General features: G+C 42.5%; 1 protein-coding gene across 6 annotated transcripts in view; it reads right to left on the reverse strand.

Moving 5' to 3' along the window:
- The window catches only part of UNC5D (unc-5 netrin receptor D), a 547,621-nt gene that overhangs the window by 45,359 nt on the left and 478,140 nt on the right, over window positions 1-24,122 (reverse strand). For all 6 annotated transcript variants that reach the window (XM_084760348.1, XM_084760349.1, XM_084760347.1 and 3 more), the window contains 3 exons: window positions 21,033-21,117; window positions 2,236-2,404; window positions 431-658 (listed from right to left, as the gene is read on the reverse strand). In XM_084760348.1, the coding sequence (XP_084616474.1) occupies window positions 431-658; window positions 2,236-2,404; window positions 21,033-21,117 (482 nt within the window). The remainder of the gene's footprint in view (window positions 1-430; window positions 659-2,235; window positions 2,405-21,032; window positions 21,118-24,122) is intronic.

Here is a 24,122-nt window from a genome sequence, read left to right on the forward strand (position 1 = left end):
CACCAAAGAAGCTTCTACTAATACTGATGTTTAGTAAGCTATTGTGGTTTGCACAGACTCGTGTATTTGGACACTGGTCCCCCAGTCTGTGGCACTGTTTGCAGAGGTTATGGAACCAAGATGGACTTTGCCAAAACAGATGTACCGCTGAGGGCAGGCTTTGGGGGGTTATGGCCTTGCCACCTTTCCCACTCCCTCTCTGCTTCCTGGCTGTAAATGGAAAGATAATCAGCCAGCTTCTTACTTTGGCTGCCATAGCACGTGGTCCTGCAGTTGATAGACTTACCGCGCTGGAACCATAAGCCAAAACAAATTGGTTTTAGTTTAGGTCGCTTTTGGTCCTGGCAATTGATCATAGCAACTGGAAAGCAACTAATCCAGATAATCATAATCTTCACCGTACCAAATGAATAGTTACGACAAGACTGACCTGAAATGCACACGGAGTGTTGTCCACACAGTAAACTCTCAGATTGTAATCCAGTGAGTTACAGGACATGCAGCCAAACACGGCCACCTTGAGCTGCTTTACGGCACAGTCTGTGATTGGCTCTCCTGTGAGGGCATATGTTCCAAAGCTATCAAGGAGCACATGGCAGGCAAAGGGATCCAAAAGGCAGTAACAGGATGTGGACTCATCCTCCACTGACATCACTTCCTGTTAGAGAAAGATGTGCTAAATTCTTTCAGTCTGGTAACACCGTAGGGTCCAATAGTTCACACAGACATAAATAAATTAACGTTTCCAGAATATTGTATTGTCTTAAATATCAGTTAGATGGTTGTTTTCTATTAAAATAACAGCTGAAGGCAAAAATGCATGAAATGGTTATGTACAGTGTGAATGTCCATTTTAATAGGAACAATAACAAACATTGTTTTGAAATTTCCATTTCTAGTTAATTGTTTAATACCAGTTTTTAAAAAGTTGAACATTAACCTCAATAAGCAGACTTATGTTATTATTACTTTTGTTTTGCAGATCTAATTCTGAAAAACCTTCTAAAATACCCTTAAGTTGGTGTTTATTTTCGCTCCAACACTTTATCTTCTTTCAATTTCATTGCAAGCATTCGCGGGGGACCATTAAATAAGTGATTTGGATAAGATGCACTAGAATATTCCACCCTCTCTGATAAGGACTTAGGCATGTGTGACTAGATTGGTGGAGCATAAATATAACACCATCTGGATAGAGAAGATTGTGAGGAAAAGCTGAGAAATGAAGTGGGTACAGAATGAGGGCAAAACAAAACGCAAGGAGGAGGAGACTACAATGCGACCCCTCCATGAACTTTATAGCCCTAAATGTTCTCCCATCATAGCACCAGGACCCAATACACAGCAGAATGCATTCTAGAACAAAGAAAATGGACTGATCTCAAGATATCTCTGCGCCTGGCAAATGCGATCCATTGCAGCAACTGTGTACTTTTCCCCCTAGAAAAACATGATTTTTCTGCTATTTATTTTGCCTGAAGCACCTCTTAGGAGGCAAGATTCCAGGACTAGCAGGTGCAGGTCGCTGTGTTCCAATAAGATAATTCACCTGGTTTCATACAAACTGACTTCAGATGGACATAAAGAATTCCCTATCAGACAGGCAAATCAGCACTGTCACTTGAAATAGTAATTCAGTGGCAATCTTTCTTGGCTGCGACTGTCTCTTTGGTTGTTAGCTTCCTATTATACATTCTCATTCCCTTTTCTTACCTCTCTCAGATTGAGATATATCTCCTTGCACGGACTTATTTCCACAGGAAATCAGTAGTGGTAATTCTCCGTGTATTTGCTAATGCTGTAAACATATATTTGGCACAGCGTGTTCCTGAATACTTCTAAACGTAGCCTGTCTTCCTTGAGCTACATCCCCATTGGCAAACAGTAATGTCAGCTCAGAAAAGGACATGGCTTAGATAGAGGTCTGAACACTCAGCGAGAAGGCACATAGTGTATGCATCTCTGTGGGCTGTCACTACTCAGTTATCAGAACAAACAGCAACTCTGGATTATATCTCACTTCTGTTTCCCATTACAACTTGAAAAGGCTAGCAAACACCTAGAGGGCTGTCGAAAATGAATGCCACAACTGCTTGCAAACTAGCAAATGCTCAACAGCTTCACAGCTCATCCACTGTAATAAGGATAGTTAAGGTTAAATCTAACCCATCCATAGGATCCAAAAACAAAAAACAAAACAAAACAAGACAAACAAAAACACACACGACATCTTACCTCCCACTTCCCCTGCTGTGTCCTCTTCTTCAAGTGGATGTTCCAGTGCTCTGAACTGACATCTGCACAGTGAGGGATGGTCAGTGCAAAGGGAGTTGTGACAAGCATATCCGGAGGCCCACAGGTGACTTCAGGACTCAGGAGAACCTCAGAGCCATCCGACTGCAGGCTTCGGAGACGAGCAAGGACAGGACAGAGAAGCAAGTAAAGGGTGAGGGACTCTGAATGAGGAATTAGTTACCGATGGGGACGGGGTACAAGCACAGCGCAGTTGCTTTCTAGAGTGACCTGGAGAACAGGAGTTTGCCTTAAGCTGCCCAGGCACATTGTATGGTTAGATTTCAACTGGCTTCACCAACAAGATGTTGTTAGTGTGCAGGAGATGCAGATGTCCTGCCTTCAGGGTCCTAGCAGTTCCTTATGTCATCACCTGATTCAGCTGCCAGCGTGTTAGGTGTGTGCAGATATGACAGGGCTGAGCATTACCACATGGTCACCCTACCTCCTCGTGAAGAAGAGTCATGGTTTCAAGAAAAATTATTCTTCCAAGATGTCCAAATTGGACAGTTTTCCTCTACAAGTGAAATTTATGTTAAACTAAGATCCATGGCTCCCCCCATTCTCACCCCACACTTTTACATCTTTGGAGCAGCAAGGGAGATTACAAAGTTATACACTCCTTAGAAAGCCTAGAAAAATATATTTAAGGCCTGAAAAACAAGTGAAGCTCGTGTGTGTGCTCTCAGCACTCAGTGGTGGCCTGAGAGAGGGTTAAGCACCTTCCTTATAATTGCTACCTGAACTCATTACGGACAAGAAAGGCAGGGATGCCAGTGAGTGACCGATGGCAATCCCTTCTAAAAGGCTTTCAGAGAATCATCACCCTCGTGGAACATATTGCTCAAACATATGGGAATTTGGGGAATTGTTTAATGCCAAATGAACTGAAATCAGCTAATTAGAGGAACCCACACACTCACTGTGAGTAGCAAGACCCCTCTCAGTCATAGTGGAACCAGAGCCAGCCCTCACAGCCATAGTATGCTGAGTACAGTGCCAGGGCTATGCGTTCAGCAGCCATTGGGCCCCACCATGAAGGTAAAGTAAGTAAATCAAAGTTTACATGTAATCTTCCCTCTCTGAAAAGAGTGTCTATGGATATTGGTGTCTCTCTGGTGATGGAATAAAACTTAATCTCTCCATTTTTCTTTCTATCGGTAACAATAATTTGGCCTTTTTTTTTTTTTGTCAGTTTCTATTGTTGCTAATCAGGGAGATTTACAAATGTTAATTAAAACCCCTTACACACCTAAGAAGGCATGCAATGGCTGTATAAGGTCACAGAGATGTCAGTCAAAGGGATGTCAGATGGACCACCGTAAGTCTCTGACTCACATCTCCTATGGCCTGTGACTAGACTGTATCTTTCGTTTCTGTCACCATCAAGAGATTTCTGGCCAAATTGCTGGCTCTTGTGACATCCCAAGGAAAGATGGGATAGAGAAAATGATCTAAGTTGAGTCACTGATAATGATTCGGGACATTTAAGGACAGGATTTTAATTGAGCGTGGACAAAGATGAAGCTTTATAAGAAAGGCATGGGTGGCATTTGCATTTTCTCACATTATATAATATATGACAAAGCAGGATTCATGTTGCTGCTAGAAGAAAAGGCGGCACTGGTTTTTCTTCTAAAATTGCTGCAAGCTAATAATAACTGAAACTATTAATGGCGATGACTTCAGAGCCATAGTATGAACTAGTTCACCACATCACATCCCCTAGTGTGCTTCTCAGATTGAAAAGCCTTGTTGCCTGGACCTTTATTACATAAATCTTGCATTGTTTTCCATCAGTATTTGCATACACTTACTTATAGGGACATGCATATGTGTCTATCATTTATGTCTTTTGCATGTAAAGATAGTTTGAGATCTAGGTCTTATCTCTAAAAGAACTTTGATACCTGAGTAGCGAATTTATATAGTAACTTGTCTTAAGTGTCAATCACTGCATTTAACAAAAATTTCATTGCCTTGGTGAAATACACACTATTTGCATTTAAGGAACTCTGGCCACAAAGCTGTCGTTCCGCTTTGTCCTTGCCTTCTGGCCTGCTCTCAACTCAGCCACGTGCCAGTTCGCTCTGTCCTCAAGGAATTTGGGGCTATTTTTGCTGCTCTGCAGTGCTAGGCACTGCCTGAAAGACATGCCCTGCAGACATCCATTGGACTCCCTCTCCTTTTCAGGTCTTTGTGCAAATGACAACCACTAATGAGGCACTCCTTGCCCATGCTCTGGTAATTGGAACATTCCGTACCTACACCAAGAGCTGACCTTTGCTTTTCTTTTGCTCAGTGCCTTCTAATGGACCATCCTATTTGCTCATTTGTTCTTGTGGCACCTCTAAGCTCAGATGTCCTCTCCATGAGGCTAGAGATTTAAAGCAAAGTTCTGTTCATTATTGTATTCTTAGTGCCCAAACATATGGATGGTAGACACTCAAAATGTTGGAAAGAATACGAAAGCCAGCTCTTGAAGGAGCTTCAATTGATTAAATCTGAAATATTTTCAGACTCTAATTAAATGAAACTAGAAAGTATAACACACAAAGACACATAAGAATATACACTAGCATGTTATCTCTGGGATGGGGGTGGCACCATGATAGTGACCCTAATTGAGACTCCCAGCAGCAGTGGCTATGGAGCCTGTAGCCAGGTGGGACTTTCATTGGAGGGAGGGTGTCACTAACACACATACAAAACCTTGGACCCAGCCAACTAACTAGTGGCCTAACTTGAGTTCCATGCCATGAGAGAGTGCCTACCACTGATGCTATTAATAATATTCTGCTACACTTGCACACAGGAAGCTAGCATAACTGATATCTGAGTGGCTTCACCTAGCAGCTGATAAAAACTGATGCAGAGACCCAGAGTTAAACTTTAGACACAGCGCAGAAGAGGGGGAGGAAGAATTCAAAGAGCCAGAGAGGTCAAGACACCACAAGAAAACCTGTAAAATAACTAACCTAGACCCGTAGGGGCTCACAGAGAATGAACCATCAACCTGACAGCAGCCATGGCATGTATCTAGCCCTCCCCCCAAGCACCATTTATCTAACAGATGTACAGAGGTCCTCACGTAGGACCTCTGACCACTGGAGCAGGGTCCATCTGTGACTCTGTTGGATTCCTTTCCCCATAGCTAGGTTGCCTTGTTTAGCCTCAATAAAAGAAGATGTGCCCAGGCCTACTTGATATGCCAAGGTGGCTTGAAACCCATGGGAGGTCTCCCCTTCTCTGAGATCAAAAGGAGGGGGGAAAGGGAGACAGGGAGGGAGACGGGGGATGGGGAGAAGAGGAGGTAGGGAAATGAATGAATGAATGAATGAATGAATGAATGACTTCATAAAAGAATATACAGTAGCTACTGATATTACCTAGAATAACAAAAGCTATAAACCCACAAGGGAAAGGTGTGAGGAGTTATGAAACATAGTTTCAAAGTACTTGTCACAAGGCTAGTTACAAAAGGCAACTATGGCTTCACAGGGGTGATTTGCCCCATCCAACTTGACACAAGTTGCCAACCTTGATGCTGCCAGTAGTGGAAGAAATGGATAGAAGCACAGTGCAGAGAACTCAGCATCTCCTTCTGACCCCTCCTAGGGAGCACAACTTACATCTCATCATTGGGAAGCATGAGAGGAACCCAGTTTGCTAGAAAGTGCACAACATAACCACTCTGCAGGCTTAGTCGTCATGGTCAGAAAATTAAAGACTGAATGACTTCAGATCCAAGTCGACTGAAGATACATGGTGATCAAATACAATGAACCGTCTTTGTTTTTCATTTTCCATGAAGAGCCTTATTCTGATAAAAGGTGAAACATATATGCTTTGTTCAGCAGGCAATAGTATTTTATCATTGCTAAGTGTCTGCCTTTGATAAATGTGTTGTCACATAAGATAACTTCCAACTTCAGAATTAAATATGCCCATGTATTTGGGATAAGGGGGCATATAGTTGACAAAGGTTTAAACCTTTGGTTCATGTGTACACGTGCACATTTTACTCACTTGTATAAACACAGCAGGGGAGAACACAGCATAGGCAATATACGTTAGCCTTCACAAACCTCATCACAGTACGTAGAAATTCTGTTACCAGTCTCTAACTTTTCATTAAGTTAGAAAATGTACTCAAAATTTTAAAATGTTGAAATAGAATGAATGGGTGAAAGAGTAGTAGACTCAGGGAGAAGCTTTTTTTTTTAAGACTTGTGTCCCATGGAATATGAGCCAGAGGGAGACAGAGGCACCACAGGTAGTAATGTTGGCCCTGTGGAGTACGTAGAATTTCCCTCCCCTATCTGTGCACCACTGCCAACACTGCTGACCTTGGCAGGGCTGGGGTAGCTGCCTAGACATGGTGTTTGCTAGCTCAACACTTGCTGATCTGATACTAAACTTGTAAAAGGTAATTTTCTTCAGGTCCAACTGTTTCAATTTCTGAGATGAGGAGTTCATTGCTGTTGTCTGCCTTGCTGTGCTTGGCCATCACCATCCCCGCTTTCTTCCTTATGGCCTAGATCATAGATTAGTGTAGGCTTGCTCATCTTTATACATAGTATCATTGCAGCATCCAGACAGGAGAATAATGATAGTTTGACTATGGTAGGCCCTTGGTTGATACATAATTAAATTATATTTTAATGGAATAGAAATAAAAGCTAGATATCAGCTGCGGTGCTAAAACTAGACCCCTGAAAGCTAGGTTGCTCTAGCCTACTAGAACGTTCAACTGAGGAGATGTACTGTTCTCACTACTTTTACAATTTTTTTCCTTTCTGTTTAATCCATCTGACCTAGGGTTCTAAAATTACGGTAAGGGAAGCCCCCCTCCACAAAGGTTTCAGTTTTGTTGTTATTGGTGGTGGTGTTTTTGTTTGTTTGTTTGCTTGTTTTGTTTTTGCTGCTGTTGTTCTCTTGCCTTGGCCACAGATTACATAGCACCCACGGGAGTGTAACAGTCTAGAATCCGGGGGGGGGGGGGGGGGTGACTTGGGATCTTCAGAGTTACCCTTTCTTACTAGCCTATCTCAAATCATGAACACATGTGCTACAAAAATATTTTTTTTCTCACAACTCCTATGCAGGTTGCAAAAGTTAAACACCTGGAAAGAAATAGTAGGCAGCGAGGAGCCAAGGAGAGGAGAGAGAAGGGCAAAATCGCTTACTCATTCCAGAGGATTCCTCACTTTTTAATCTTCAGGAGGTTCTAAATCAGGATTCTGGCTCTGAATTTCTTCGGGGAGTGTAGTTAATTCTCTATCTCTGGATACCTCCAGTAAAGAGTCTGTTCCGTGGCCCCTGGAAGAGGGACAGCAGCTCCTGTTTCTCTTACATGGTGTCCCTGGCACTAACACTAGAAAATTGTGTCATCCTTAGGGAAATATTCAAAGAACCCTGCACTTGGCCATTTCGGAGTCTTCTAATGGGAATTTTCTGTGCAGTCTGTACCCCATTTTAAAATTGGCTTGTTTGGCTTGTTGCTGTGTAGTTTCTTGTTGTCTTTATATATATTTAGCTTGGAGATTTTTTTCTAGACTCCTAACATTGAGAATAGGGCTGTCTCAGTCGCTGCCTCTTTTGCCTGCTCATGGGACCTTTTTCCTCCTACTGGGTTGCCTCATGCAGCTTTGATATAAGGATTTGTGCCTAGTCTCATTGCAGCCTGCCATGCTGAGTTTGGTTGATATTAATGGGAGGCCTGCTCTTTTCTGAAGGGAAATGGAGGTGCAGTGGATCTGGGGGAGATAGGGAGGGTTAGAGAAGAGGAAGGAGAAGAGTCTGGGATGAAGTGTATTAAAAAATGATAAATTACTTTAAAAAAAAAAAGAGGGACTTGGGCTTCTGACAAATACAGGGCAGGCTTTCAAAATGGAATTCGGATGCTGGTCCAGTTCAGTGTTCAGTGTTAAGGCCTTGGATGCTGCTCCTGTAACAGAACATTCAATTGAAGCCGATTTTTCCTTACATCTCCGGTCTATAGGCAGCATCTATTCATAAGCAAGGATGTCAGGTTTGGAGGTTGATTAGCAGTGACTGGGAAATAATGCCACAGCTCATCAAGCCATTGTATTCCATTAGTTGGGAAGCACAGACTGAGAACACTGGATTAAACAGCCTCCGTGTACAATTTGCGCGAAAGACTAGAGTGCACCCCTACCACTCAAGGGTTTAAAGATTTGGGTCACCCACATGGTATTATCTGAAATAGGATCACGGGAAGGAGATGGCACAGAGGGGAATGTGGTGGGAGGAGAAGGAGATGGAGCAAGGATCTGAGCTCCCCGAAACGGAGCAATGGCACACGGAGAGAGAGAGATTAAACTGTTTGCATATGTTAAACGGCTTTAGTTTACACACACATTCGTAGGGTGTTTACCAATTAATATACTAAAGGAAGCACAAATCATGTGCAAATCACCAGCTCCTAGACACAGTTTAAGCCTCATCTTTCATGCAGTGTTGGGCTTTTTAGAAGTGAAATGATGCCTCGCTGTGAAAGAGTGAGGGGAGAGGGAAAGGAGCGGGGTCTATGCATCATACTGCTGTGACAGTTTTTAATATCTAGTAAGTTGTTTATTCATTTACATTTTGAATGGGGAAACAGCTTTCTCTGGAGGAAATGTGAATCTTATTTCATTTTAGTCAGGGAAGACCTAGGGAAAAATCAGGCCCAGTGGCTTCACTGCTTAGATGCAGAGATGTTTCTGGGTAGAGGGATGAGACAAAGCCAGTGTCACATGGCAACTTTGAGGAGGAATTTAGAAGGGTATCTACTACCTTATTAGTGCCGGTGTGTGTGTGTGTGTGTGTGTGTGTGTGTGTGTGTGTGTGTGTGTGTATGTGTGTGTGTGTTTGTGTGTGTGATTGTGTGTGTATGAGTGTGTGTGTGTGGGGAGTTGTGTTGGCATTCAGCATGGGGGCAGTGGTAGGAGCGGGTTGCGGGAAACAGTTTTCAAGCCTAAAATTTTATTTTAGGAAGCTCTAGTGATAGAAGCCAGGGTTTTATGCATAGAAGGCAAGTGATGAACATCAGAATTAAACACTTCATCCCAAAAGCTGGGGTTGTAAGTAAATTCTGGCATGAGAGTTGTTACACCAGAGGACGCCTTGGGAAGACAGAATATTAGGATTCGGGAAGAGATCACATAGAGGTTTAAGTTTCTGTCCTATTATTGCTGTAGCACAAATGACTGGAAACAAGCTTTTCTTACAGGTCTGAATAGCAGAGATCCCACTAAGCTGAAAGGATTTCTTGGCCGTTTCCAGCTGCAGGGTTCTGGTATGTCTTGAGGCAAGGTCTGTCCCTTCGTCCTTCAACCTGCTAGCCAGCAGCATGACACTCTCAGACCTGCCTGACTTTGTCATTCCTGCCTTCCTAAGACCCTTCATTGTGCTCATCTGGCTCCTTTGCAGTATCTTTGCTTCTCAAGGCCTTTAACATTACTCGTACCTGCAGAATCCTTTGGCAAAAGGGAAAAACATGCCCAGGTCCTAGGAAGCAGCATGGAGCATCTTCAGGGAGCCAGTCTGTTATTGTCCAACGTATTTGTATGTTGTAATCCCCTGTTCCCTGGCCGGCATTATTCTCAGATATGGCTTAACTAATCAAGGTGTTGCTCATTTTCAGGGTTTCAATGCTGCAGCTACTGGAAGCTCCGCTCCATTATCCAGAGAAGTAACTTTGTGTCTGCATATAGCCTCATGGAGACCTGGGAGGGTATGGGGGTTTAGCTTAAAGGCTTTGCCCAGGGAGCTAGAAGGTGAATGGTTCATGTCTTCCAAGGGCTGTGTGAATCTTCTTAGCAGCACAGAGATAGCCTTACTGAGGGCGGCTGTCTTCTTCTGGCATTTTTATTAGACTATAACTATGCGAAGTGGAGAAGATGATATATATTAAATACCTTAATAGGACAGGTTATTTCTACTTCCAGCATGGGCAATAAAAGAGATGGCCATACAAATAAAAATAATTATGGTATGTGGTGCCTGCTCACAATGTGCAATCAAAACCATGAACCAGTGACTTTCCCTTTATTGAGTTAAGGTGTACTTTCTCCTTTGCTCTATTAACAGCATTCAAAACTATTGTTATCTTGTCAATGGCATCTTTAATTAAAGACTCCCCTGGACCACTCTAATCACTTCCCATTGTGAGCCCACTTGGGCTTCAAATGCACTTTGATTAAAATGACGGCAATTTGTATTGAGGTGTGCTTGTAGACTGAGGGGGGTGTGAGTCAGAAAAGAAAGCAGGGCTTGGTTTGGGGAGAAAATCCTTTCTGGGGGAAAAAAAGCAAATCTTAAAAGGACAATAGGTGCATGAAGTTTTTTTTTTCTTCTTTCTTTCTTTCTTTTTTTTTTTTTTTTGCTTTTTTTCTGTATTTCATTTTGGCATTATATTCCAACATGAATGACTTTGTGAAGAAATCATCTTGATTTTACTGGGGAAAGAGTATAATCTTCCACTAACGTGCATTAACCTCTCTCAGCCATTAAGATACTATTTGATAAATTGCTCCTTTTATTACAACGTGTGGCAAGGTAGCCTGAATGACTGTAGCTCCCAAATGGCAGCAATTTACTCCCCTGGCACCGGCAGAGTCCTGCTCTGTTGTGTTACTTAGGAATCACCTTTCCTCAGCAGTTCCCTAGCCTCGTTGTGGAGTTAATTAATGGCAAATCTCTCAGAAGGGATAGGAACATGCCATCAATTTGATGCACCCACTAAAACTGTTCTGAAACCCACTTAAAGCAATACAGTGAATTCAAACCCTGGTCTAAGCCCTGAGCAAAGAGAAACAAGTTCTGCATTCTCATCCATCACTAGCAAGCAAAGAAAGCCTGGGAGTGGACTGGGATACAGCGTGTTCAAGGTGACCTAAGACAGCTGTCCTGCTAGACTAGTGACTCATCTTCTAATCCAAGCACCAGCCCACCAGGATTTCACTGTTCGGAATTATACAGTAGATGTTTCATGTATAAATGACAGAGAAGATAATTATCAGAAATGGTGACAAACTCAAAAGCATTGGAGGGAGTTGGCTGTAGTTTTACAAGGGTCTTGAGAGTGAACCACTAACATCTGCACTGTAATTGTTTTAAGCCCACAAGTGCGGAGGCATCATGAAGACAACTAGAACCGTCAGAGAGCATCTGTTGTTTATGAAATAAAGAACAATTAGGGCTGCAGGAGGTAGTTTAGTCAGTAAAATTCTTATGGTGCACGCATGAGGACTTGAGTTCAGATCCACAGGACCCAAGTTATAAACACTAGGGATAATGGCCTGAACTTGTCGTCTCAAAGCCAAGGAAGCAGAGACAGGAGGATGCCTGGCGCTTGCAGGTCAGACAGGCTTGCAGAACTAATGAGCTCTGGGTTCAGTGAGAGATTCTGTTTTAGGAAACAAGGCATGAACAACTGAGAAAGACACTGGATACTGACACCTGGTCTCCACATGAGGAAAGACGTATGTATGTGTACATACACACACACATTCACAGGAACATGACTCTACACATGCACATAAACCAGGATGGGGTCTTCCTGGACTACAGACATGTAATTCCAGCTGCTATAGAAGATAAGGCAAGAATGTCAGTAGTCAAAGTATGCTTGGTCTATGGAGTCAAGGTCAAGGTCAATCTTGATAATGAGATGCTACTTCAAAACGAAAAATAAAAAGAGGGCTTGAAATGTAGACGAATTTTAATCCAGCAACATGGCTGCTCTGGCAAGGGATCGCATCCAAAGACTTTCTAGGTCTATGTGTTCTGTCTGGAACCTCGACACACTCTGGATTACAGTATGATCTGGCTGGAATATAGACATACTCTTAGTAGACATCTTTAATACTAAACAATGGAGGTAAGGTTACTTTATAGAAGGAAGCAGCCATGTTTGAAAGTGATGTCTAATTGAGGGGCAGACAAAGTGATGAATCGGAGAAGGATCTGACAGAATGAGTGGGAGATAGGATATGCCCAACCTTCACGAGAACAGGACAGGAAAGAGAGGCTACTTATGAGCAGAGGTGCAGGGAGAGATAGAATTTTTTACTGAGAGTTTTATCTGGGTCGGTTTCATAGAGACTGGTTGCAAGGAGAACGAGGTAGACTTGGTGAAGACAGAACGGGCCAGAAGACTAGAAGATATGGCCAGAATTTGTTTGAGGCCAGGCAGAGCAATTTAGTCAGAGGCCAAAAGAAGCCAGTTTGAATCAGTCAGCTTGGAGAGGTGTTTGGGCTAGAACAACTGAGTTGAACCAGCCAGCAAGATTCAGAAAGACCCAGAAAGGCTTGGGAACAGCTCTCATCTCAGCTCCTCATCTAAGGAAATAGCAACATTTACATCATGCAGTTCAGCAGTAGAGTATTTCTCTAGCATGTTCGAGGCCCTAGCTTTGAACTCTGTTTGCACATAATGAGTAAGAAAATGGTATCTTATAGTTTTAAATGGACTTCTTATATAGAAAGTTACTATATTATCCAAGTCTGAAACTACTTAACAAGATGTAGAGAAAAAGAATGATTTGCTCAGGTTTATCGTGGCTCTCGATGAGGCTAACTAGAACCCAAGCAGTCTGAATTTCTGTGCCCCCCTTCAGTCTACCATGTCAATTAATTTCTGACGATTCTTTCCTTCTCATGCAATGTCAATGCCTAAGTTAGCAATAAAATCTTGAAAAGTATTGCATGTCACTAGTAAAATTCGATGAGATTCAAGATGACAGGTAGATTCTTACCTAGAAAGGCAGGATATTTTACCTTCAATGGAGTAGGGAAACAGACTCTACACTCCACATCCTCACTTCATGCTTGTAGGTCAGAATACTGCCATTTCCTGCGGCTTGAGGATGAACCAAAATTTTACTTTACTACGTCCTCCCATCCCTGCCCCCTACCATGATTACATTGCTTGTTTATTTCTACTCCCTTTTATGTATTCTCTCTCTCTTGTTCTCCTCTCTCTCTCTCTCTCTCTCTCTCTCTCTCTCTCTCTCTCTCTCTCCCCCCCCCATCATTTTTTCCCTATAAGTTAGAGAGCTATGTTTATTCCCTGGAAACAAATCCGAAGTTGTTTCTAGAGCGACTATTATCAGAAACTGTCAAGTGATCTTCAGTTGGCAAATCTCTCTGTTCTAATTAATCATCAGGTCCCAAGCCAGAGTTTTGAGCAATATCTTCAAACCTTCCATATCCTTCAGCATGCGTGCGCACGCACACACACACACACACACACACACACACACACACACACACACACACACACATACACACACACACACACACCCCTCCCTAGTCTCTCTTACCACCTCTCCCTTGACCTCTATATGCAGATTAGAGAATGGATTTAAATGTTCATGATTAGAGAGAAAAGAACACTTAACTGTAGAGTGGCTATAATTTTATTGTCCAAATTGGTACTGTATAGAGGGAGAAAAAAACGACACCAACAACAACCCCACAAGGAGGTCACTTGTACGATGTAGGGTTGCACTTTGGGGTCAGTGGGCATGAGGCAGTACATAAAACTTCCAAAAATGACTCTTACCAGGTTTCCCAATCTAGAGCCTCATCAGTCCTTAAAATCAAATCACTTCCCCTCTCACTCCTTCAGGGAGTAGGCAACTCTACTGGAGAAGTAATTCATATTTATGTCTCCTTCCTTATCCTTTCACTTTTAGGATTTTGTTCTATTTGGCTTCGTTTTTATTTATTTACTTATTTATTTTAAGATTTACTTATTATGTACACAGTATTCTGCCTGCATGTAACACCTGCAGGCCAGAAAGGGCATCAGATTTTATTGTAGATGGTTGTGAGCCATCATGTGGTTGCTGGGAATTGAAATCAAGACCTTTAGAAGAGCAGGCAGTGCTCTTAACTTCTGAGTCATCTCTCCAGCCCCTGGTTTCACTTTTCAACTGCATGATAATAATGACTACCAATATACATAGACATAAACATGTGCACACACACACACGTGTGCGCGGAGCGTGTTTTGAGGGTCCACTTGGTTTGATTAAGAAACACTCAGGCAGTTAGAAAGGAACAACTATTGTAGGTGTGTCTGTCAGGGCATTTGCAGAGACAACTGGACAATTATTTTTGCCAACAGTTGTATGTAAGCACCAGCAGACCCCTGTGGCGCCTGTTGGTGGAAGCTCCTCCTGAGACATTGTCCCCTCACACTGCAGTAGCTTGGAAAATGGTGTGACCCATACCTCAGAGCTATGGCTCACCTCATGTCTTGGGAACATGGAGCCTGGAAATTATCCCCTTTCCCTTGGCTTTGCCACTGTCCCAGTTGCTGGTTTTTTTTTCCAAATTGACATAAACTATAATTATCTGGGAAGAGGAATCTCAATTAAGAAAATGTCTTCATTAAATTGCCTGTAGGCAAGTCTTGATTAATGATTGATGTGGGAGGGCCTGCCATACTAGAGACAGCACTATTCCTGGGAAGATGGTCTTGGATGGTACAAGGAGAGCAAGCTGAGTAAGGCAAGGGAAGCAAGCCAGTAAGCAATACTTTGTCTCTACTTCAGTCCCCGCCCCACCTTCCCTCTGTGATGGACAGTGACCTGAGAGGTGCAAGACAAAACGTTTACTTCCCCACGTTGCTTTTGGCTATGGTCTTGTCACAGCAACAGAGAGAAAACTAGGGCAATCACCATGCCCAATATCCCCAAAGGTCCCCCCCTCCTAATCCTGGTAGCGTGGAATGGGCAGAGAAACTGGCATGCAATCAGAACAACTACCAATGCCATTTCCCTATACACAACTCTAAATTTATAGCCAATTCTCACTGGGTCTTTGGAGAGGGCAAGAGAAAACATTCTTTGAGATTATGTTTCCCTAGATGTGATTTATTTATTTTTCTCCCTCTAGTTGTATTCTTGTATCAACAGGAAGGGAGGAGATGTGGTGTGTGCATGGTAGGGGCCCTGCGGTACTCCAGGATGAGATGCTGTCTCCTGGCGGGGTGTACATGGAACTGGGAAGTTGGCCTTGGTGCTGTGACTAGCAAATCCTTGAAATCTAAGATTGGGGTATTTGACAATAACTGTCTAATCTCTGTAGGTTCCACAAGTAACAAGGAAACAGACAAACAAACAAGGAACACACTAGGTTCCAAACTCTTCTGTGTGGTATAAGAAGACCTTTTCTCTTCCACTTCTGTATGTGCTATTAGTTCTCCTAGGTCCATAATACTGAACAAACCGGGCACTTCATAACTGTTGACTAAAGCGCTTTAACATCTCCAGTCACGGAATCTGTTCTACACATCCACAATATTTTTCCATGAGATGTCTCTGATTTATTTTACCTCTAAAGAGAGAGGGATAGCTTCAGCTGAGAGTGAATTCACCAAGACTGGATCAGCCTGGGAGTGCTTAGCCAGACTTCCTTCTCAGCATCAGCAGAATCAGCATCATCCTGACCAGCCCCCTGGTATCAGGGCCAGTGAATGGCAAGTGATCTTAGCCTGAGTCAAGAGGTTAAGGTCAGATGGGGACTACTGTACTTTGTAGTAATCTGGGATCAAGACTTTCTTATCTTCTGAGAAAACGAGGCCACAGAATGATGTATGGTTTAGCCTTGCACTAGGGTGGGAGGTTCTCCTCTATCAGAAGAGCTTCCAATATTTGTCTGACACACACACACAAAGCGTAGCATGTCACAAACCTCTATTTCTGTAAAAGGCCAGCTGGCCTTTCCTGTAATCTCATTGATAAAAGATTAATACATTCACGTTTTCTTCTCACCCTTCTAAACATAAGGTCATCCCAAAGAAGGTTAAAGAAAAATTTCAGTACAGTCTCTGTAAAGCATCATCTAGGAGGAGGTATATGCATGTATTTATAAATGTGTGCATATGTACATATGCAAAAACATGTGTGTATACATGTGTGTGTACATGTGTGTGTGCACGTGTGTGCGCACATGTGTATATGTATGTGTGTCTACTGTGAAATCAAGCCCACATAAAGCTGTTGACAGAATGATAGAAGCTCATCTTGAAAAAGGAAGTCCATCTTCCTTTATTAGATTTCCAGAGTTCCCTGTGTCTTCCTGGCATTTGGTGTAATTTTACACCCTGTTATTAAAATTAACACCTACTACCTATGTATCTTTTTAAAAGGTGTTTCATATGATCTAGTTATTAAACTTCCCAGTCTTTGTACCCACTAGGTAGATGACATCATTTGATATAAAACAAAACAAGAACAACAAAAAAACCTAGTAAACAAAATGGTTGAACTACTCTATCTGTGCTGAGCCCACATGTCAAAATGTGTCCTTTTGTGAAGCTCTCAGCAAGATCACTTACATTTTGATGCTGGTCTAAGCATTTGGTCTGGGATATCCACATGACAGTGTAATTGGAAAAAGAAATGAATGTTTGCCTTTGGTTTCATTTTATTGCTTCTCAGAAGAAAGCTTCCCATAATAATTTTCTGGTCCAGTTCTCTACTCTCCGGGCATGGATGGGATGAGCTGCAGAGAGCTGGGTGAGGAGTGGTCCAATGTGACATGCAATGTCCTTACTGTAGGATGGCTAGAAAGGGCTGTGGCATGGAATTCTTTTATTTGAATATCTGAATTTAACTTTAACAGAATGATCAGAAGTTGGTCATTCTGGAAGGGATGAAATCGCTCACCCACCAGTGATACCTAAGAAAATGTAAAAGAAAACAAAGCAGACACCTAAACCCAAGTGTACTTAATGAAAATTTAGAAGCTTATCTGAGACCCACAGCTGGTGTCACTGCGTGCACAGAGCTTGTGGGCTGGATGATGTGCAGTACTGATCCAGAAACCAGCTCCTTTGAAGCTCTGCTATTGCTACCACTCACTTTATAGGGACCACACTAGGCCCTGTTCTTGAGGACAGGCCATTCTACTCTGTTTCCCGCATCTGTGGCAAGGCTGCTGTGCAGATGGAAGAAAGCTATTCAAAACAGTGCTCTGAAATCAGAGTGACTCAATTCAGGGACAAACAGCTCTAGACCTACCCCTCTTTAGGACTTTCTCCTCACACACATATCCATGTATACACAGCCATCAGAAACTTTCCCTAGAGAGAAAAATACTGCTCAAACCATTCTCTAGTCTTTTAAGACTGCACTCCAATGACAGACATCTCCAGGAAGCAGCTCTTCCCCCTCCTTCCCTTTCAGACCTCCTTGTCTTTAAGTCTGCCCTTACAATGCATTAAAGACCTTTTCTATTTTCATTATTTCTATGACTCCTTTTACTGCGATGCCACACAGTGAATATCCCTACCATGAAAACCAAAAACCAAAAGTGTTCCAATCCTAAAGCCTTTTGAGGACTGTCGTGCTTTGATTGAGAAGGCCCCCATAGACATATATCTTTGAATAATTGGTCCCCAGTTGATGAGCCTGTTGGGGAAGGATTAGGAGGTGTGTCTTTGTTGGAGAAGGTATATCACTTTGTATCACCTGGCAGTGGTGGTTGTGGGGAGCAGAAGGAGGCAGATTTGGGGGTTTGAAAAATCCTCTCTTGGTCTTTTCTGTTGCCGCTGCACAACCCACAAAGCATGGAAGTGGAGCCCTGTGAGATTCCTCAAATAGAAGGGCTGTTTTGTGTTTTTATTACCCTCTACGTGGCTGTAGCAATCAGGCAGAAAGCTTAGATCAATCATATCAGAGTTCTCCTGAGCCATCCCCTGCTACACTGGGGATGGCACTTCCAGAGGGACACCGGAAATGCATGGTAAGGAGAGAGGCATGGTGGCCGCAAATCTAATTTTAGCACAAAGATATCTGTGGGATCCTGCTGTGTTCTGTGTGGGGAAGTGGAATCAACAAATCCAACTCAACACCCCCAAAACAAAAGAGATGGGATGAGTGAAATGGGGGCCCGTACATTCTCACTCTGTGCTGGATTTAGAGGCAAGTTTACGCTGACAGATGGATGGCATAAAATGAAAATGGGTTTTCAAGTGATATTACAGAGGAAGACACTACAATGGCCTTTTCCTGATTAGTCAGAAGATTAAAAGCTAAAGAACAGAGATCTAAAGCAGCTTCTTGGCTTAGACAGAAAAATTTATCCCAGCTTAACAAACAAATAACAACAACAAAAAAGGGGAGCAGAAAGGCATTTGCTATTTTCAGCATTTTGAAAAAGTTTGGTGTCACTCAAAGGGGAGTAAGGATTATAAAGGAAGTAGAAATGGCCTGCAGCCGAGAGCAACCACTCCACCAGAGCACATCAGCAGGGTACACGCATTGAAAGGGGGCATAGAGAGAGAGCATGTACTTCTTGCCACAGTTCACAGATAGGAAAGTACATAGCTAAGAGATGTCAAACCTTAGAGACAAGGTTCCTGTCTGTATCCACCTCCACAGACAGCAGCAAGAAGCACATAGGACAGATCATAGATTGACAAATCCAGTTGGATAGCATGGAATTTGAAAAGAAAAGGGTGGCCCCTAAAGTGACCTCACTAGGTCAGCCTGCCTTTCAAGGTTATTGGACTCTGTAAGTTCATAGGCAATGTTATCTCTTTTCTAAAATTGCAGGTTACTCTATGCAAGCATTCCTTTCCGTTTTTGTGTTGCCTGTTGTTTAGCATTTTAAGGCCTCATATACTTGATGCATGTTGGCATATTTCTTCTGACCTCTTAAGAAGGGGCAACTTCCAGAAAGGGATGGAGACAGAGACTGAGATGGGGGATAAGCTGTATATTAGGTGTAGCCCTAGGCAGGCTCTCATATAATGAGGCGGAAGATACTGGGGATGGGTTTGAGCAGGATAAGCTGCATATAGGCTCGGAACATACATTCCAATAAAGGGAGAAGATATGGCAGTCAGGGTTGGCAGGAGGCCATGACTCAGGGAAGACAGACTGATTCTAACTTATCCAGTAAGCACTCTGTGTCCTCTGGTTCCACATTTGCAGACAAGCAACCTCAGACCAGATATATTCCATCTGTACTGAATATGGGCAGAGTTGTATTCTCAGAACAGTGTAGTACCAGGAATTATAAGTAATTAGAAGTGATTTAAAGCCTGCTTGGGAATGTGCATAGGTTAAAAGCAGGTAGTGTGTCACTCTATATGAGGAAAGTTGAGCATCTTGGGATTTTGGTGTCCTTTTAGGGGCCTGGAAGCAATCTTCTGTGGGTGTTGAGGGATGCTTGTTCTTGGCTTTCACAGGACTATGAGTTTGAAAAGTAATAGGCAACAGACAGGGACCTCAATCCCAAACAGGCATCCTTTAAAAAAAAATCTAGGGATAAAAAAGAACTTCAATGTTCCATCTAAGTGACTAGCTTACCTAAGACGGTATAGAAACTCTTCAATGTGCTCTCTGTTCCTTGTGAGGGGGATACAGCTCATTGGTTCAGCACTTGCCTAGCATTCTTCAGTGCTTGGGTTCAATGCCTGGTACTGCATGCCAAAGCAAACCCAAGCTCTGTTTCCAACATCTGCCCACTGGAGTTAATTAAGACATGCACCTTTAGAGGGGCGGAGGAAAAGATCCAAGCCGTTCTGTACACGACTGAGGATGTGCTACAAGGGCCCATCATAGCACAGCTACATGTGGAGCCTGACAGCCATGCCTACAACCAGCTAGCAGAAAACTGTCTTCCAGTCTTCTTAAGAGCCATAGGAACAAGGCAGGCATGGTGGCGCACGCCTTTCATCCTAGCACTCAGGAGGCAGAGGCAGGCAGATCGCTGTGAGTTTGAGGCTAGCCTGTTCTACCAAGTGAGTCCAGGACAGCCAAGGCTACACAGAGAGGCCCTGTCTTGAAAAACAAAACAAAAACAAAACAAAACAAAAAACCAAAACAAAAAACCAACCAACCAACCAACCAAACAACAAACAAGGAACAAACAAAAAACAGATCCATAGGACTGCTAGTTAGAATCACTGGGTACCCAAAAGTCCTTTAATATAAATAACTATCAAAATCTGTTTCAATCATCCACTTTGGGGGCTCTTTTTCTTCCCAGTGCTTTTCTTTCATGTCGTCTATACTCAACAACAACAACAACAACAACAACAGAAAAATCTATTTTAAAATAACCAAGATGTGGTATGTGTCCAGTTTAGAAGACAAACTGCTTTCTAAAGAGGAGCTAGCTTTATCTTGTATGGAAGAAAACAACATTTCTACCAATATTATAGCTGCCCTAAGAAAATAACCTGCTACTTTCATTAAAAAGAATATGTGACAAGATTTGTATTTGTTTGTGTAATTGAATTTAACACGGCTGAAATCAGTCAGACCTGAAAGCTGTTGAAGAGCACATTTATTTTTTTTATACTTAGGAAAATCATCTAAGGAGCTGACTCCCAGCCTGTGTGGGGCAGGTCTTTTGCTGACCCTGAGGAGTCATGACTTCATCATGTGATTAGTGCACATAGCACTTCATGCCAAACAGCGCCTGCAGGGGTAATTTAATCTTGTTTTGCAGGGGAGCATGTGGGGCAGTTTAAGCACACTTCCTGCTTGTGCATCTGATGACTACCAGCTCGCTGTTTCCCACTTGGTCCCTCGTGGTTGGATGGTGATAACCTTAAGGCGAAACACAGGCCTGTATTCCCTTGATAATCACTGCCTCATCCTCAGACCTCCTTGTCTCATTTGAACAATAAATTCAGATTTTCTGCAGAAGTTCCACTGGACATCCAAGGTACCATTAGTATGCTAGCCTTCTGTGTCTCTTACCTGGGTTCACCTTGGTTGATTGACATGTAAATCTCCCAAGAATTCTCCTCTGGGATGGCTCCATGTGGTATGAGTAGACTTACCCCTAAGAAAAAGCCAAGAGGTCATTCAGAGATAGCCCAATTACTTTGAAGCATGTTATTTGGGCACCTTATAGATGCCTACACAAAGGAGCTGCCCCTGCCAATTTACAATTTATAAACACCAAACTTTGAAGACTTCTAAAAACGTGGAGGAGGTCTTGCTCTGTATCAGACTCAAAAATGAACATATTTAATGCTCAATTTTATCTGAAATCCTACTGGCTGAATCATCTAGCTCTCTTAAAAGACTTGCTGTCCTAAGGCTAGGCACTGCAAAATATACCCCAAGAACTTTCTTTAAAATTTAATATATCTTGCTCTCAATTCTGGAAAAGGTGACTGGTGGGATGGGAAAACTAATGCTTCCCTTGAACCTGGGAGGAAATTGTCTTACAAGCTACATCTACAAGTAAGTTAAGGAAGGTGCTGTGTGAACTGCTGCATCATTTTAGAAGAAAATAGGAAAAAAACCCAACAACACGTATCTGACAAATTTTGAAACACTCTGGGTCATTCTCCAATTTATTTGACTTTCAAATTTGTACACAGCAGTTGGGAAGAAGAGTTAAGGGAGAGACAGTGACCTAACCATCCCTGTGCCTGTGCCGTTGTAAAGCCACACCACTGTACCTGAAATGTCCCCAATTTCCTATTTGTGGCTATGAAGAAAGCACTTTCCTTTGGAGAGAGAGAGAGAGAGAGAGAGAGAGAGAGAGAGAGAGAGAGAGAGAGAGAGAGAGAGAGATCTGGAAAAAGCTGGGAGTCTCTGTAATGTGATTTTTGTTTATAAGAAAAAAATATGAACTAAAAAATAGTAAGAGTGTCACACAAAACAAAATCTCTAGGCTTCCTCCTATGTTTTGAATAATGCAGCTTTCACCTTTTTTCCTTTTGTTAGAGGTAATTGCAGAGGAAGTTTGCAGGTTGCTGTTGACAAGCTTTCCTGTTTCTCTCTCTGTGTGTTCGCAGCTACAGAGTCAAGGAACGTGAGACTTATTGTGAACCAAGGTATTTGTGATTCACATTCACAGCATTATTCAGTAGCATGTGCTAGCAATCATTAATATCTTTCTCTGGAACTAAGAATGGGGCACAGTAAAGCCCTGTTCACAGCTTTTCAGTAAGGAGATGCATTTACTTTCTGCACTTTCACATCAAGAATAGCATAACTGTAATTGACATGCTTGGGGCCCTCCAATCAGATGTCTCTTCCATGTTCTATTCTTCACTGTAACTGCCAAATGCTATGCTCTCCACTTTAAGTATACCTTCCTGGTATTGAGCACAGCCTGTAACCTGGGACATTCGGGGGGTTAATATGTTGCCTTGTCTTAGTTTGGGATTTCTCTCTCTCTTCCTTCTTCTTCAGGGTCTCTATGCCTTGTTGACAAAGAAACATGAAGTCTTATTTGTAGAAGCTCAGTAGACAACCAGGCAGCCGTGCCAGGTTACATCTGTGATGCTTAGCACAGTGCCCAACACAAAGTAAGCATATCAAGGGTATGAAAATGTATGTGAAGGATTCAAAATTCTTAGTGTAAGACCACACTCTGAGTTACATTGCCTTGTGTGGAGCATCGCCGCCTGGGGCTGTTTGTAGAGCCTGTCCTGTCCCATTTCTTTCAAGTAAGCTTAAGTCTCTATGTTTAGTACTACTCATGATATTGCTAAATTCAACTTGAATCAAGAAGCCCACTCACTGGCTCTTTGTACGTTTTTACTCTCATTCAATCATAATTTATATTAGCCTTCATAGATACTTCCTAATCGAACACACATTGGATTGCACATGGAAGTTGATGAGAGTTAACCAAAGGGTCAAGGGTTGCAGAGCTGGGGACATTAGCAAGTTGCAGATTATGAAAATGAAATCACCGCGGGATGCTTTTATGCCTATGGTCCCTTGAGGAAGTCTCCATTTCTAACGTGTCATTTACCAGTTATCTTTAATTTTAAAAAAAAATGCAGCCCCCTGGCACCACCTGCTACTCTGACAGCTTTTTAAAAATTTTTTTGATACAATAGAACCACCTGTCTGAATTTCTACTTTGATATTTTGCATAATAAATGACTCCCAGAGGACCCCACCTGGCAATTCAGGATGGATGGCATTAGAACAATCTAATTTCTGTGGCATGCTTTCTGTACACTTCCATTCCCCAGGGCATAGTCTGCATTTATGCCCTGCAAATAACAAGGGACACATTTCAATTCCCCACACTTATTTTCCCTAAAACTCATTTGCAATGTGCAGCCTCAATCTTGGCCAGTGGTTCTTGTCAGGAGACTTGAAAACATCCCGTTCACGGTGGAACTAGGCAGGAATTGCTGACAAGCTAACAGAACTTTTGTTTTCAACATGAATGTTTCTATCTTTTTAAATTTCTGCAACTTGTTTTATTTTATTATTTAATATATTTTAATTTATTCATATTACACCATGCCTTGTATTCTTCCATTCCTCCCTCCCTCCCATTTTCCCCTTACTCCCTTTCCCTATGACTGTGACTGAGGGGGACCTCTTCCCCCTGTATATGCTCAGAGGAGAAACATCTCTTGTTCAGCCTGGTTTTCATTTCCATGTTTTCTTTGATGAAAATTAAGTGGACAAAGGGCAATGAATGATTTGGTCTTGGCACTCGCTCAATATACGTAAACATAGGCACGTATATACCCTGCACACATAATTCTCTAATAAATGAAGATAAGATTATGGGTGCGGAGCCAAGATAAAGTCATGGTGACCAGGTGGCTTCATATGATTTTGATTTCACATCCTAGTCTTTGGTAGGACAAGGTGTGCATGTTCCACTTTTCTTTAACAATACATAGGATAAAATATGACTGGCTACTTTCTTCCACAAGAAGTTTCCTGTTGGTCACTTATGCCCTAGAGCCACAAGTTAGAGCGACATCATATATTGATACTCAGATGGGACGCTCCGACGTACTGGAAACAAAAATTCTACTGTGCCCTACAAGCCTGACAAGGAAGATTGGAGGACAT

Source organism: Acomys minous (genome assembly GCF_964271855.1).
Source record: "Acomys minous genome assembly, chromosome: 15".
NCBI lineage: Eukaryota > Metazoa > Chordata > Mammalia > Rodentia > Muridae > Acomys > Acomys minous.